This window comes from Stegostoma tigrinum, chromosome 6 (genome assembly GCF_030684315.1).
Source record: "Stegostoma tigrinum isolate sSteTig4 chromosome 6, sSteTig4.hap1, whole genome shotgun sequence".
In the NCBI taxonomy this organism is placed as follows: Eukaryota; Metazoa; Chordata; class Chondrichthyes; order Orectolobiformes; family Stegostomatidae; genus Stegostoma; species Stegostoma tigrinum.
The window spans coordinates 92,306,961-92,324,474 of NC_081359.1; the positions used below are offsets into that span (position 1 = coordinate 92,306,961).

Consider the following 17,514-nt stretch of genomic DNA (forward strand, 5'->3'; position numbering starts at 1 on the left):
AGAGATATGGACTAGTAGTAGGCAGATTGGCCTAGTTTACTTTGGGATTATGTTTGGCATGGACTGGTTGGACGAAGGGTCTGTTTCCACGATGTATGAATCTATGGCTCTACGGTACTCTATGATAGTATACACAGGGATGAGTAAGCTGGTGAGGTCACAGTGGATAACAATTCTGCTCCACAACTGTAATGCTGAATGACAGTGAAATGTGGAATGGCCAAGAGAAGGAGGAAGTGGTAGAATTTTAATTTTATTCAGATAATTTGTAATGAAACTGCAACCTGTGCTCAGATTCAAATGTAAGTATTGTAATGTATTTACAGTTCAACATTGTAAATATTCTATATAGGTGGAATTAAAACAAATCAGTTTCATTTTCCAAGATAACAAAGCATGGAGCTGGATGAACACACCAAGCCGAGCAGCATCTTAGGAGCACAAAAACTGACGTTTCGGGCCTAGACCCCTCATCAGAAAAGGGGGATGGGGAGAGGGTTCCAAGCCTGGTCACTAAATATCTTTAATATCAGAGTACCTAAAGATGTACAGATACTCTACATTGTTATCCGTTCTTCCCAAAGAAAATACAATCCCTTTAAAATACTAATACATACCAAGGTAAATTATACACAGCATAGAGGAAACATGGAGAACTGAACTGCATACTTCAAGATGGTGAGGTAATAAAGCCACTAATGGTAATATTTCATTTGAACAACAAAAGGTTGTTTTCTTTAATCAAATTTACTGCAAATGTAAAATTTTTTACTGATTTGCCTTTGTCCCACAGCCACAGCCTTCTTTCACATAACGTCTCTCACCCAAATCATCTTTTTGAAGTACTTTGTATCAACTCAACATTTTTTTGAAGTGCAGTTGCTGTTGTTCTGGACGTAAAAGCTGCAACCAGTCCACATTCAGAGGTTTCACAAACAATGAATAAGGTGAATGGACACATTAGATTTGTTTCTGGTAATGCTGACTAAAGGATGAAAATTGGACAGGAACCAGAACTGCCTGTTCAAAATGCCACACATTTATCAACAGACAGAATCTGGCTTGCTTTCATATTTCATCTTAGACAAAAGCTACACTACGCAGCACTGGCCAAGTACTACTGAATTGTGAGCCTCCAGTATGTGCTGAAACTCCATGCTGCACAGCCTGGATCCAGAGACATACCTCTCAGAGGACAGTGATTGAAACCAAAACACAATACGGCACACCCTTATAGTTACAAGGCTAAAACTGGTATCTATTCGTGTAAAAGAGACACACAGCAGAAAAACTCTGTAAAATACAACTCAGTTTCACACCTTATAAATTTCTACATTGGTTTATAAACATTTTTAAACAAATAAAATTACCTGACAACATGATTCATTTAGGCCAACTCTACCCAAGCCCCAAAAGGATAAAATTTGATCAGATCACATTTAGCACAAAAATATCAGCGAACATACTATATCTAACCTGTACTTCTCCAAGTTTCTCTGAGGTGGGTGAAAGCATTTTGAAGAACCCACTAATCCCATGGGTTGTTGAAAGCTGTGGTATTCCATTAATTTCAACTCGGCCAATAGGAAGATGATCAGGTTTTTCCATCACTTCCAACACCAATATTCCCATATCTACCAAATTAAAAAAGGTCAGCTTTGAAAAAAAAAGCAAGTAAATGCAATATAAGCACACAGCAGCATTTCTACTTGAAAAATAACTCAAAGATATCTGGAAATAAAAAACATTTTCCATCATTACATCTTTAAGTGATGTCATTATTTTGTTTAAAAGGGACTGTAAGTTACAGGATGCTGATAAGTGGGAGAAAAATTAAGCTTCCTATTACAGGACCCTATTAAAGAATCAGCTGAACTGTAAGGCTTTGTCAGGAGCATTGAAGAACTGCCAGGACAGCATAGTGGCTCAGTACTGAGCACTGCTACCTCACTCAGCCAGGAACCCAGGTTCAATTCCACCTTCGGACTACTGTCTGTGTGAAGTTTGCACATTCTCCACGCGCCTGCATGGGTTTTCTCTGGGTGCTCCAGTTTCCTCCCACAGGCCAAAGATGTCCAGGTTAGGTAGACAGGCCATGCTAAATTGCCCAACAGTGTCCAGGGATATGTAGGTTAGATGGATTAGCCATGGAAAATGCAAGGTTACAGGAATAGGATAGGCGAGTCTGTGTGGGATGCTCTTCAGAGAGCCGGTGTGGACTTGTTGGGCCAAATGGCCTATTTCCATACTGTAGGGATTCTATGGATTCAATAAACTAGGGTTACAGGCATTCATACAAGTGATTACACAGGATAAAATATCACTGACTTAGCATGTTAAAATTATGACATGCAAGCTGCATTGAGATATTATTGACTGTAACTTCCATCTTTGTGTCTATTTCAAAAATAATTAATCAGCTTACAGAATATACCATTCTTACCTAAGTGACAGCAAATGAAACTTTAAAGAATTTTTAAAAGTTAACAGAAAATTTGATTTTTCGTATGAGTCAATTCTAAGTAAGATGTAACAACATCTCTGAATCATAATTTATTTCAAGTTAATTTTAGTACAAGTGATTTACAATTCAATTGAGCAGAATTCAGGAGTATTGATACGTAACTATGCTGTAAATGCAATTACTTACTGAGTCTTACCAAAATGCAAAGTCTTTGTCTTAGCATTGTTGGTAATAAATAGGTTCTGCATTTTCTTTAGTCTATGATATCAGAACTTGAAATGTGCAGAAGCTGTCTATTGATCTCTACAAATCTCACAAATGATATGGTTTATATGCTTGTGACATTCTGAACAAATTATCTTTCCATACAATTGCTGCGTCACCATAATTCTTAAATCACAAAAGAAGCTTATTAATCTTCCTTGTTCTTTAAAAATAATACATAATCAAAAGGGAAGTGTACTACTTTAGATGTAATCATTTATCCAATAAACATGGAACCTTCATGTCACAACACAAACAACCACAGACTTTCAAATATTGGTCAAAGACACTTCACTTGTACTTTAAGATTTTGAAGACAAATATAATCAAAATGTAATTGTCATTATCTAAAGTGAAGTAGACATTATGTTCTAAGAGCATGTAAAAAGCTTATAAAGCTGGGTATGTTATGACTCTTGTCAGTTCTGTCCAAATAAAGCTTGCAGTAGACTTTGTCCATTATTGTGAGAAAGACATGGTGTGCCTGAAGAACAGTTTTGTGCTTTAATTTCTAAGCAAGATATTTACTAAAGTCTTTATTAAAATGCTGCAACAGTCTGAAGGTCTTAATTAATCACGGCAGATTCAATGAGAACATATCACATTTAAAGAGCAGAAAGCGAGGTTTTGGCTCAAACAAATCTACCTCTTTGTCACAGATCAAGTCCACTCATTAAACGGTCTTCGTTTGTTTCTATTCTTTCTCTCCCCAGAAATTCATTAAATTATTTTTTCAACCCATTTCTTCTGTCTACTTCAATAGCTTTATTTCACAATTCACTCATCCTTTGCATGAAAGTTTTGTTTGGGTTCCTTCCTAATTTGTATCCTGACATTTAAATACAACTGTTACTATAATTTGATCTGGTGTAGAATTCAATTTTATTTGTTCCTTAAAATTTTTTTAAAATCCTTTCATAATATGTGGGAAAGGCCAGGTGAGCCAAGATTTATTGCCCATCCCTAATTCCCCTTGAACTAGTGTAGCTTGATAAGCCATTTCAGAGGGCATTTCAAGCACATTACAGTTGGTCTGGAGTCATTTGCAGGCTAGAATGGCAAGCAAGGATGGCAGGTTCCCTTCTCTAAAGAATATTAATGAATCACATGGGTTCATACAACAATGACAGTTCCATGATCTCCATTTGGCTAGCTTTTAATTTTAGATTTTTATTAAATTCAAATTTCATTTTTCATTCAAACCCACCTCCCAAGAACAAATAATAAAACGTGAGGCTGGATGAACACAGCAGGCCAAGCAGCATCTCAGGAGCACAAAAGCTGACGTTTCGGGCCTAGACCCTTCATCAGAGAGCTCTCTGATGAAGGGTCTAGGCCCGAAACGTCAGCTTTTGTGCTCCTGAGATGCTGCTTGGCCTGCTGTGTTCATCCAGCCTCACGTTTTATTATCTTGGAATTGTCCAGCATCTGCAGTTCCCATTATCTCTCCCAAGAACAAATGCTGGGTTCTGAGGTTACTAGCCCCAGTGGCATTACCACTGTCACAGGCCCCTCCTCAGTTGACTGCATATTATTTTCATTTGGCAGGGAATACACATAACAGTCAAGGTCCTGCAGGGTGTTACAAAACCCAAATTTTCCTAGTTTCAGGCCCCAGTGACACTCAGTGTTACACTCATGCTTACAGCAGCAACAAAACAGGCTGCCCACACTGTGCTTTTCTTCTAAATTCAAAGGGCTCAGCTACTGGATTCACCAAGGGTGTACCTGGAGAACTGTGAGCATGAAAAAAAGAGACCATGGGATTAGGGGTTCTGCAAAAACCAGATCTAGGATGTCAAAGAAAGATAAAGTACCTGGCAGGTTAATGACAAAGGTCATCAGAAGCAGGGGGAAGAGGCTCCAAATGAAAGAAGGGTGCTGCTGTGGCAGGCTTTGAGTAGTTTGGGCTCAGAGATTCTGGGAGGTATGTGGAGCCATGGGGACTCAGAAGACACATATGATCCATTGGTATTTCAGTGTAACCAAGAGTTGGGAGTGAAAGAAGTCCACATCAGCTTATTATTTAACAAAGCAAAGAACTACAGATGCCGGAGATCGGAAACAAAAGCAAAATTGCCGGTGAAACTCAGCAAGTCCGGCATTGTCTATGGGAAGAAAGCTGTGTAAATGTTTTGAGTTTGGTGAGTCTTTATCAGAAATCTTCATTATTTGTTTTGGTTTGGTAGTTGCTTGGTGCGGCTGACGAATACTGGATATTGAAGAAAGCCAGGTCAGTACCAGTTGAAAAACTAAAATTTCAGTCTGTTGAACAGCTTAAATTGTGTCAGTATATGTATATGTTGGAGTGCAGCCTCAAGAATCGAGAGGGGGCACAGTCCCCGGAAACGAAGGTGACCAACTAGGACAAGGAGTCATTCAGGCAGCTCCTCATGGAGCAACGTTTGAGGGTGTTCTGAAGCCAGGTCTTCAAAGTGAAAAACTGAAACTCTGTATAAAGATTTACTAAATTGGGAATGCTCAGAAATATTCATGTCACAAGGGTGGAGTTGAGAGGAGAAGTAGATTGGGGACAATTGTGGGTACTGTCTTGACCATATTTGCTATTGTTGTAAAGTTGGGTAGAGTATTTGTGGATTGGAAGGCAGGACATTAGAATTTGATAGGGGGTAAGTGTGGTCCCTTTAAAAGATGATGTTTTTTCTGTGCTTAGAGATTACAAAACAATGTCTGCGGACAGCTTGTGGGTTGCAGATTCACAGAGAGCTCCGGAATTGAAACATTTGTACCAAAATCTGTATAGTTAGCAATTTAGGCTGCAGCTTTGTTTTGTTAGCAAGGCAACCTGCTTAAATATCAGCCAATTAATTTAAACCAGGCACTTAGAGACTTATAAGCCAATTAAATTTAAATGTTGTGGTTTTGGCAACACAGGACCAATCAGGGTTGAGTGAAGATTTGTGGCTCAGGCGCTGGTTGTAGATGATGGTGTGTTTGCCGAGCTGGGAGGTTTAATAACAGGTGCTTCGTCCCCTTACTCCGTGACATCCTCAGTGCTGTGGTGCCTCCCGTGAAGTGCTGTTGTCTTGTGCCGGTTCAAATTCCGGTAGGTGCCAGTTCCAGTTAGGGGTTGTAATGGTTGGTACATTGGGTCTAATTCAGTGTTTGTTGATACAGTCTGTGGATGAATACCAAGCCTCCAAGAATTCCCTGGCTGTCCTCTGTTCGGCTTATCCTATGATGGTGGTGTTGTCCCAGCTGAAAGTGTGGTTTTTCTTGCCAATGAGTATTGAAACCAAGGTCATCTGGTCGTGTTGTCTAATTGCTAGCTAATGTTCATGGATGCAGGTTGCTAGTTGTCTGCTTGTTTGTCCTATGTAGTGTTTTATGCAGCCTCCACATGGTATCTTGAAAACAACATCTGTCCTATTGATGGTATCTATTGGGTCCTTAACCCTGGTCAGTTGCAGTCTAAGTGTGGCTGCCGGTTTGTGTGCTGTCATGATTCCTTGCAATCTGAGTAGTCTAGCTGTCAGTTCTCAGGTGTTTTTATACATGCTTTGGTGGTCATTGTTTTGGGGTTTGGTGTGTCCTGGTTGTGTTGTCTGTTGGTTAGGCATCCGTGGGTGAAGCTGTGGTGTGTAGTGGTCCATAGGTCCAATCATATTGTAGGAAATTGATATGTCTTCAAGGGTATAAAGGAGGGTATTTCAAAACTGGTGTGACAGAAACTGCCATCTGATAGAGTTAACATCCAGCAGGGGCAGCATGGTGGCTCAGTGGTTAGCACTGCAGTCTCACAGCGCCAGAGACCTGGGTTCAATTCCAGACTCTGGTAACTGTCTGTGTAGTGTTTGCACATTCTACACGTGTCTGCTTGGGTTTCCTCCGGGTGCTCCGGTTTCCTCCCACAGTCCAAAGATGTGCGGCTAAGTGGATCGGCCAGGCTAAATTGCCCGTAGTGTTTAGGGGTATGTAGCTTATAGGGGGATGGGTCTGGGTGAGATGCTTCAAGAGACAGTGTGGACTTGTTTCCACACTGTAGAGAATCTAATCTAATCTAAAGAGGAAAAACCACTAGTTCTCACAGAATTCTCTAGGCTCTCAACGTAACCACCATCTAACTGAAGGTGCAGTGGCACTCTTAGCTAATATTCCCAATACAAGAATTTGCTGGAGAAAGGCTTTCCTGACTGAAGATCAGAGGAGAAAGCACAGAACTTTCCGGAAGGTATATTCGGCTATAATTTCAAAAGGTTAAGTTTTTTTTTAAAAATTATTTTGGCTTATATAAGTGGGACTTGTATTTATTAGAACAGCATACCATTTGAAGTTTGTTTTACTCGAGAATAGTTAGTAGTTAAGGGGGAATCATTTATTTATTTTGTTAATGGTTCAGTTAATTTGTTCACTGTTAGTTAGATAAATAAGATGTTACTTGCTGATTACAGAGTGAGTGAAAGGAGACCATTTCATTTACCCACTCCTTTATAATAGTTTGAGGGTGATAGGCAGGTTATACTACTCTTCACACTTCTCTTAACAGATTATAGGGCAAGATGAGGCAAGCCTCCCTGGGTGTTTCGGTTTAGTTATCAGAGGACAGTTTATAACAGCTATATTTCAGTTATCTGTGCATACTTCATGGTAATTCTGATTGTTATGGTGTAAATTGTTTATTTGTTTTATTGTTCTAACTTAATATAGCAAACTTTATTCTTGTTTGTTCGAACCAATGGAATCTTGTGGCTTTTTTCTATTAATGAGTGCCTGGGGGATTTAAGGCTTTGAGTATTTACAGAAATATCTTCGGTCCTTAACTAGACTGACATAAATTTGGCAATCTCATTGCAGATCCTAACAATGACAAATATTAATGAAAACTCAAGTCTGAAGTATGATCAATGCAACCAACCTGTGAGGTAAGAGGTGAATTGTTTTGATCCACAACGAACAGCATATCGTGCAGTCATTTTCACAGATTTCCGTTCAGCATGTGAAGCATCTCCAGGTCGAAACAGGGTACCACAGGAGGTTTCACCCCACCAGCGCAGTCTAACAAGTGGGGCAGCTGGAGGCCTGGGAATGATCCACAAGATTTTACTAACTGTTACCCTTAGAAAATATTGAACCTGGCCTTCAACAAGTGGTGGCAGACTAGTAGATGGCAGGACATCACTAATTCCTGTAACGAGAAACAAACAAAAGTAAAATTACAATTACTTTAGGGACCATGATTATTTAAAACAATTTATACTGTTACTACCTGGAATCTAAACATCACCTACATGTTGAATATGCAAATAAAAGTTTAAGTACTTAATATTCCTTAACTTAGTCCGCAACTTAAACATACCCAACAGAAAAACAGTAATACATCTCAGCTTTCCAAACTTGAAGTTTTAGTCATTGAAGGTGTTCTAAGCTAAATGTCACAGAATAATGACTGTTGCAAATCTGCCATTATGGTTGGAGGTGTTTGAGGAGAGGATCATATAACATCAAAACAATGGTTAATCGATCTTGACATAATACTAAGGAAATGCTTAAGTGTTTAAAGAAGGGCTATTTTTCCACCTTTCTGCTCATCACTTTGGGTATGATGCAGTACCATTCGAGATTCAACAAGTTTTAAATAAAATTTAATAAGTTTTCTCTTTTTGATACACATAGAGAGACAGTGTTTGCTAAATGGCACAAATTTACAGGATATAACAACAGAGAAGTCTAATTGTTGACACACAAAATTTTGAAGATAGCAACACAGATTCACATAGAAAATTCAAAAGGTATTTCCAATTCTGGTAATTATTATCAGTGGAGCACAGCAAAAAGGAAGCTTTGCAAAGTAGCAAACAAGTTCAATCTCAGCCTCAGTGTTGTGCCCAATTCGAGGGAAGACAGCATCACTGGTTTAGAAATCCTCCAGAAGTTGTTAATTAAAATAGTTTCAGGAATGATAGATCAGTTACATGAAGAAACTGAAAAAAATGGGGTTCCTGTCCTTCCAGCAGAAAAAGCCAGGAGGAGGTGTGATAAACCTTAAAATCATGAAGGATGTCGATACAGCAGAAGAAACTGTTTCCAACAGCTGACAGTTGACAACTTCAAAATAAAAGATTACAGAGATAGGAGGAACTGCAGATGCTGGAGAATCTGAGACAACACGGTGTGAAGCTGAAGAAGGGTAGCGACCTGAAATGTCAAACTCTCCAGCTCCTCTGATGCTGCTTGGCCTGCTGTGTTCATCCAGCGTGTTATCTCAGATTCTCCAGCATCGGCAGTTCCAACTATCTCTGTGAAAATTATCACTATTTTGGGACCAGCACTTTCTATTTTTATTTCAAAGAACGAACTTTTCGCAGAATAGGACCTAAGTGACACGTCACATGTTTTCAGATCTACAATCCAGGATTTCAGGTGCGCCTGAGGTAATTTTCACATCTTTATTGATGTCCATTTATTAACAAGGCGGCCTAAACAAACAACGGACAAATTTCACTATTTCAAACAGAAGGGGAAACGCGCCCTTTTTACCTTTGCTTTTCTTTCCGAGTTTCACGGCTTTAGTTTTTTTGGTTTTCATTGTTTTCCCGGTACTTTCCTACACATGGTATTTACAGTAACTGGAACCGCTTCCCCCCACAAACGGGTCTGTTCGATTCAATCCCGCTCCGAGCACTAGCGCCAGCGGTAAGATGGCCAACGTGGCACTCTGGGATACTGGAGGACCAACAGCGCGAAGGCAGACGCGATTGGTTCAGTCCCTTTGTTTACAAAAACCGCTGCCTCAGTAACGAACTCCGACTTTCAGACCCAGCGTCCCTGAAGGACCGCGCGGCGATGGCGAATGACTAGGGACGCGCACCACTATGGGGTTCCGGAAAACAAGATCCGTGTGGAGTAGGAGTATGAGGAGGATCTCATTCAGTCATTTTTGTTGGGGTATCCCTGATACTGAGAACAGCATAGAAGCCAGAGTGTGCCCCTCTAGGCTCGTCTTACCTGATGAATGTTTTGTATTTTAATTTTAAAAAAGAGCAGAAGCCAGACTGAAATGATTTGAGCAACATTTTGGGAGAAAATGCCCTGGGCTGCGATGAATTATGGTGCAGAGTCAGAGCTGTTACAGTGCGGAAGGAGGCCCTTTGCCCCCATCGTGCCCACACCTGTCATCGAACGTCCATCAGCTGTGATGAAGAGTTACCTAGACTCGAAACATTAGCTTACTCAGAGACGGCAAAAACTGTAGATGCTGGAGTCAGAGATCACACAGTGTGGAGCTGGGGGAACACAGCAGGCCAGGCAGCAGACCCTTCACGAGAGGGGTCCCGACCCGAAACGTCAACTTTCCTGCTCCCCTGATTCAGCCTGGCCTGCTGTGTTCCTCCAGCTCCACACAGTGCTATCTCGAAACGTTAGATTGCCGCCTGAGATAATGGGAACCTGCTGTGATTTTCAGCACTTTTTTTTTGTTCGGTTCAGATTCCAGCATCTGCAGTAATTTGCTCCTCCATGTATTCTAATCTCATCTTCCAGCACTTGGCCCGTAACCTTCCATGCTAAGGATTTTAAAGTGCTAATCTAAATCGTTCTTAAACGTCCTGAGGTTCTGCCTCAATCACTCTTTCAGACAATGAGTTCTAAATAACCACAACACTCTGGATGATTCTTTTTCCCTCAAATTCCCTCTAAGACAATAGACAATAGGTGCTGGAGTAGGCCATTCGGCCCTTCGAGCCATCACTCCATTCATTATGAAAATGGCTGATCATCCACAATCAGTGTCCTGTTCCTGCCTTATCCCCATAACCCTTGATTCCACTATCTTTAAGAGCTCTGTCTATCTCTTTCTTGAAAGCATCCAGAGAGTTGGCCTCCACTGCCTTCTGGGGCGGAGCATTCCATATATCCACCACTCTCTGGGTGAAGAAGTTTTTCCTCAACTCTGTTCTAAATGGCGAATGACTATTTATAATATTATATTTATAATATTGGCACTTATTTTTAAACTGTGTCCTCTGGTCCTGGACTCACCCATCAGTGGAAACATGCTTCCTGCCTCCACAGTGTCCAATCCCTTAATAATCTTATACGTCTCAATCAGATCCCCTCTCATCCTTCTAAAGAGTATACAAGCCCAGTCGCTCCAATCTTTCAACATATGATAGTCCCGCCATTCCGGGAATTGACCTTGTGAACCTACGCTGCACTCCCTCAATAGCAAGAATGTCCTTCCTCAAATTGGGAGACCAAAACTGCACACAATACTCCAGGTGCGGTCTCACCAGGGCCCTGTACAGCTGCAGAAGGACCTCTTTGCTCCTACACTCAATTCCTCTTGTGATGAAGGCCAGCATACTATTAGTTTTCTTCACTACCTGCTGTACCTTATGTTCCTTACTTTAAAACTGTGCCCTTGATTATTGATAACTTCACGAAGGAGAAATGTTTCTCTGTGTCTATTCTCTCCAAGTCCTTCAGAACTTTGCACATCTCAATCAGATCCCCCTTCAGCCTTTTCAGGAAAACAACCTCAGTCTCTCTACCCTTTGTTCATAGCTGAATTGCTCTAGTCCAGACAATATTTTGAGTGCGAGCAGCAGCGGACGTAAGATGAACCCGGAAGAGTGCAGCTAAGGTAAGACAGTTTTTTAAAATTACTTACCGGTAGCGGGCAGCAGTGTTTTCCCTTTCACAGAAGGAGCAGGAGCAGCGGAGGAAGTGACGAGGACCAGAGGCGCAGCCGGGAAGGAAAGCAGTGAGTATAAATATTCACCCTTCGACGCCATATATCAGCAAGGCGGCTAAACCTGAGACTCTACAACTGTAGTGTCTCCCACTCGCCCTCCTCCTCTAACCTAGTTAATAAGGTAAGGTTCATTCTAAACTTTCTCTATTGAATATAAGTTTGTTATTAATTTTATAGCAACTTGAACTAAGCTTTCTACTTTAGTACTGAGTGGGTGTTCAGATAAGTGGGGTATGGATGCTAGGGCAGTTGCTTGCTCCTCCTGCAGAATGTGGCAGGTGGGAGACATGGCACACGACTCCGCTGGCTACATTTGCGGGAAGTGCACCCAACTCCAGCTCCTTGAAAACAGTGTTAGGGAAATGGAGCTGGACGAACTACAGATCATTCGGGAGGCAGAGGGGGTGATTGAGAGGAGTTACCGGGAGTTGGTCACTCCTAAGGCTCAGGACAAGGATTGATGGGTGACAGTTAGGGGGAGGAAAGGGGACAGACAGACAGTGCAGAGATCCCCTGTGGGCATTCCCCTCAGCAATAAGTATACCGTTTTGGATACTGCTGGGGGGGATGACCTACCAGAGGAAAGCCATAGTAGTCAGTTCTCTGGCACTGAGCCTGACACTGTGGCAAAGAAGGGAAGGGGGCAGAATAGAAAAGTACTCGTGGTAGGGGACTCGATAGTTAGGGGAATCGACAGGAGATTTTGTGGTCAGGATCAGGATTCCCGGAAGGTATGTTGCCTCCCTGGTGCCAGGGTTCGGGACGTCTCCGATCGGGTGTATAAGCTTCTAAAAGGGGAGGGCGAACAGCCAGAAATCGCGTTACATATTGGCACAAATGATATAGCCAGAAATAGGATTGAGGATATAAAAAGTGATTTCAGGGAGTTAGGATGGAAGCTGCAAAGCAGGACGAACAGAGTAGTGTTCTCTAGTTTACTACCGGTGCCACGAGATAGCGAGGCGAGGAACAGGGAGCAGGCGCAGCTTAACACGTGGCTGCGCAGCTGGTGTGGGAGGGAGGGCTTCAGATATGTAGATAATTGGGATGCCTTCTGGGGAAGGTGGGACCTGTACAAGAAGGACGGGTTGCATCTGAACTGGAAGGGGACCAATGTCCTGGGTGGAAGGTTTGCTCGAGGAGTTCGAGAGGGTTTAAACTAGTATGGCAGGGAGTTGGGAACCTGAGCTGTATACTGGAGGTGAGAGTTGATGCAGGTGAGGCAATAGCAAGAGGTAGACCAGCTAGTGGGAAGGATTTTCCTGGGAAGGAACCAAGGGATCAGTTAAAGTGTGTTTGCTTTAACGCAAGGAGTATCAGGAATAAAAGTGATGAACTTAGAGCATGAATCAGTACCTGGGGCTATGATGTTGTGGCCATAACAGAGACATGGGTTTCTCAGGGGCAGGAATGGTTGTTGGATGTTCCAGGGTTTAGAGCATTTAAAAAGAATAGGGAAGGGGGAAAAAGAGGAGGGGGTGTAGCACTACTAATCAGAGAGGGTATCACAGCTACAGAAGCTTCTATTGTCGAGGAAGATCTGCCTACCGAGTCAGTATGGGTGGAAATTAGGAACAGCAAGGGAGTAGTCACCTCTTTAGGGGTTTACTACAGGCCCCTCAATAGCAGAAGGAGATTGAAGAAAGCATAGGTCGGCAGATTTTGGCAAAGTGTGGACGTAGTAGGGTTGTTGTAATGGGTGACTTTAACTTTCCCAATATTGATTGGAACCTCCTTCAAGCAGAAGATTTGAATGCAGCTGTTTTTGTAAGGTGTTCAGGAGGGTTTCCTAACTCAGTACGTTGACAGGCCGACGAGGGTAGAGGCCATTCAAGACTTGGTGCTTGGAAATGAGCCGGGGCAGGTATCAGATCTTGTGGTGGGAGAGCATTTTGGTGCTAGTGACCATAACTGCCTCACATTCTACATAGCTATGGAGAAGGAGAGGATTAGGCAAAATGGGAGGATATTTAATTGGGGAAGAGGAAACTATGATGCGATTGGACATGAGTTAGGAAGCATGTTCCATGGTAAAGGCACTATGGACATGTGGAGACTGTTTAAGGAACAATTGTTATGAGTGATGAATAAATATGTCCCTCTGAGATAGGCAAGAAGGGATAAGATAAAGGAACGTCGGATGATGAGAGCGGTGGAGTTTCTCGTCAAAAGGAAGAAGGTAGCTTACATAAGGTGGAGGAAGCTAGGGTCAAGCTCAGCTCTAGAGGATTACAGGCAGGTGAGGAAGGAGCTCAAAAATGGTCTGAGGAAAGCCAGGAGGGGGCACGAGAAAGGCTTGGCAGAACGGATTAGGGAGAACACAAAGGCATTTTACACTTATGTGAGGAATAAGAGAATGGTCAAAGAAAGAGTAGGGCCGATCAGGGATAGCATAGGGAACTTGTGTGTGGAGTCTGAGGAGGTAGGGGAAGCCCCAAATGAGCTTTTTGCTTCTGTCTTTACGAAAGAAACGAACTTTGTAGTGAATGAAACCTTTGAAGAGCAGGTGTGCATGCTGGAATGGATAGAGATAGAGGAAGCTGATGTGCTGAAAATTTTGTCAAACATTAAGATTGACATGTCGCCAGGCCTGGACCAGATTTGTCCTTGGCTGCTTTGGGAAACAAGAAATGCAATTGCTTTGCCACTTGCGAAGATCTTTGCATCCTCACTCTCCACTGGAGTCGTACCTGAGGACTGGAGAGAGGCAAATGTAATCCCTCTCTTCAAGAAAGGAAATAGGGAAATCCCCGGCAATTACAGACCAGTAAGTCTCACGTCTGTCGTCTGCAAGGTGTTAGAAAGGATTCTGAGGGATAGGATTTATGACCATCTGGAAGAGCATGGCTTGATTAAATGCAGTCAACATGGCTATGTGAGGGGCAGGTCATGTCTCACAAACCTTATCGAGTTCTTTGAGGATGTGACTAGAAAAGTTGACGAGGGTCGAGCTGTGGATGTGGTGTATATGGACTTCAGCAAGGCATTTGATAAGATTCCCTATGATAGGCTCATTCAGAAGGTCAGGAGGAATGGGATACAGGGGAACTTAGCTGCCTGGATGCAGAATTGGCTGGCGAACAGAAGACAGCGAATGGTAGTAGAAGGAAAATATTCTGTCTGGAAGTCAGTGGTGAGTGGTGTTCCACAGGGCTCTGTCCTTGGGCCTCTACTGTTTGTAATTTTTATTAATGACTTGGATGAGGGGATTGAAGGATGGGTCAGCAAGCTTGCAGACGACATGAAGGTTGGAGGTGTTGTTGACAGTATAGAGGGCTGTTGTAGGCTGCAGCGGGACATTGACAGGATGCAGAGATGGGCTGAGAGGTGGCAGATGGAGTTCAACCTGGATAAATGCGAGGTGATGCATTTTGGAATGTCGAATTTGAAAGCTGAGTACAGGATTAAGGATAGGATTCTTGGCAGTGTGGAGGAACAGAGGGATCTTGGTGTGCAGATACATAGATCCCTTAAAATGGCCACCCAAGTGGACAGGGTTGTTAAGAAAGCATATGGTGTTTTGGCTTTCATTAGCAGGGGGATTGAGTTTGAGTCATGAGATCTTGTTGCAGCTCTATAAAACTTTGGTTAGACCGCACTTGGAATACTGCGTACAGTTCTGGTCGCCCTATTATCAGAAAGATATGGATGCTTTGGAGAGGGTTCAGAGGAGGTTTACCAGGATGCTGCCTGGACTGGAGGGCTTATCTTATGAAGAGAGGTTGACTGAGCTCGGACTTTTTTTCATTGGAGAAAAGGAGGAGGAGAGGTGTCCTAATTGAGGTATACAAGATAATGAGAGGCATAGATAAGAGTTGATAGCCAGATACTATTTCCCAGGGCAGAAAAGGCTAACACAAGGGGTCATAGTTTTAAGCTGGTTGGAGGAAAGTATAGAGGGGATGTCAGAGGCGGGTTCTTTACACAGAGTTGTGAGAGCATGGAATGCGTTGCCAGCAGCAGTTGTGGAAGCAAGGTCATTGGGGTCATTTAAGAGACTGCTGGACATGCATATGGTCACAGAAATTTGAGGGTGCATACATGGGGATCAATGGTCGGCACAACATCGTGGGTTGAAGGGCCTGTTCTATGCTGTACTGTTCTATGTTCTATGTTCTAACATCTTGGTCAATCTCTCATGCAGTCAAATCCTTTCCTTAGTGTAGCGTATCAAAAGTATCCCACATGCTTCTTAACCACTTTGTCTACCTATCCTGCTATATTTAAGGATCTATGGTCATGAACACAGAGATCCCATGCTACTATTCAATGTGTACCCTCTTGCCTTGATATCCTGCCAAAATCCATCACTTCACACTTTTCAGGATTGAATTATATTTGCGTTATATATATTCAGCCCATCTCTCCAGCTATTACTGTCCTGAACCAACAAGTTCACACCAACTCTGGATCCAAAGAGCATCCCACCCAGTCTCACCTCCCCACATAATCCTGCATTTCTGATAGCCACCTTGTAGGAGGAAACTAGAGCACTCAGCAGAAACCAACACATACGTGGGGAGAATGTGCAAACTCCAGACGACAGTCACCAGAGGGTGGAATTGAACCCAGGTCACTAGCACTGTAAGGCAGCAGTACTAACCACTGAGCCACAGTACCAGCATACTTATTATTATGAAAAGCTAATTTAGAATTCTGTTTAGATTGGATTAGATTCCCTACAGTGTGGAAACAGGCCCTTCAGCCCAACAAGTTCACACCGCCGCTTGAAGCATCTCACCCAGACCCATCCCCCTATAACACACACACCCCTGAACACTGTGAGCAATTTAGCATGGCTGATCCACCTAGCATGCACACCTTTGGACTTTATGCTACCTTCTGTCATGTCATATGGTTTGACAGCATTGGCATTTGATTCAAAAGACAACTGCAGTCCAGATACAACAGACTATAGAACAAATTATAAGGAGTTTCAAAAGTAATATAAACAATTTCTCCATGACACTCAGTTAGTAACTGGAGGGTGTGAAATTAAGACTCTCATCGAAAGCTCAAGGAAATACTTACATATTTTTCAACAGTCATTAACAGTTCAAACAGTTATTCTTATAATACTCTATTGTTCAATAATTAAAACATAATTCATTAAAGCTAAAATGCGAAAGGACAAATGTTTCTGGAAAAGGTATTTGTTGAAGGAGATTGGAACTAATTGAACTGGTCATTATGTTCAGGGATGTGCAGGCTAGGTGAGATTAGCCATGCGAAATGCAGGGCTACAGGTATAGGGTCGGAAGATGGGTCTGGGTGGGATGCTCTGGAGGGGGCAGAGTAGACTCTGGGTCAAATGGCCTGCTTCCATACTGTACGGATTCTATGAAATCTATGGATGCCACTCTCAGAAATCAAACAGACACAATAAGCCAGCAAATGAAAAATTGTTGTTTCAATGGGATTATCAAAGGTAACACTGCATTTCCAAAAATATACAATTTGTAAGATTCTAACTCTTTATAAATCAAATAATTATACTTTTGAAAGACATGGAAGGTGGGCATACGTCCATTTGTAGACAATCTACTGAATTCCAGTAAATAATTAGCTGTGTTTAGGCAATTACATTTCTTTCAAATGTTTGAACATCCTTTAATTTGAAAGATCTATAACAAAGCCACTCAAAGGAACTGAGATAGTAGGAACTGTAGATGCTGGAGATAACAAGGATAATGAGGTGTAGAGCTGGATGAACACAACAGGCCAAGCAGCATCAGAGGAGCAGGAAGGCTGACATTTTGGGCCTAGATACTTCTTCAGAAAATGACCCTTTCATTCAATGACCCTCACCTAGTGCGCTGATTTACTGAAGCTCAATACAAACTTGAGGAACAGTTTCTCATCTTTAAACAATGACATTACAATCTTTTGGACTCAGCATTGAATTTAAGACCATAATAATTACCCCCAATTCCTTTTGCTTGTTTAGGTTTTCCTCTTTTTTTTTTGCTTTTAGTCAGTAGCATTCATGCTCTAGGCACATCTATTTGTCCTGCCATGCCTTGCTTAAAACTTATTACATTTCTAACTTCTCCTGTTTCTGATGGTCTTCAGC

The 17,514-nt window shown here is 42.1% G+C and overlaps 2 protein-coding genes across 4 annotated transcripts in view; one reads left to right on the plus strand and one right to left on the minus strand.

Annotated features, from left to right (window-relative positions):
* c2cd3 (C2 domain containing 3 centriole elongation regulator) overlaps positions 1-9,460 on the minus strand; it is a 133,194-nt gene extending 123,734 nt beyond the window's left edge. The window contains exons 1-3 of one of the 2 annotated variants that reach the window (XM_048532594.2): positions 9,227-9,460; positions 7,605-7,874; positions 1,477-1,634 (exon numbers count right to left, since the gene is read on the minus strand). In XM_048532594.2, coding sequence (XP_048388551.2) covers positions 1,477-1,634; positions 7,605-7,874; positions 9,227-9,275 — 477 coding nt within the window. In that variant the 5' untranslated portion in view covers positions 9,276-9,460. The remainder of the gene's footprint in view (positions 1-1,476; positions 1,635-7,604; positions 7,875-9,226) is intronic. The other variant, XM_048532593.2, reaches the window with a different exon arrangement.
* Positions 1-17,514, plus strand: part of ppme1 (protein phosphatase methylesterase 1) — an 85,578-nt gene that overhangs the window by 18,322 nt on the left and 49,742 nt on the right. Inside the window, exons 2-3 of one of the 2 annotated variants that reach the window (XM_059646762.1) lie at positions 7,544-7,611; positions 11,252-11,330. The gene's annotated coding sequence lies outside the window, so the exon portion shown is untranslated. Of the gene's footprint in view, positions 1-7,543; positions 7,612-9,480; positions 9,599-11,251; positions 11,331-17,514 lie in introns of those variants that run through there. The other variant, XM_059646761.1, reaches the window with a different exon arrangement.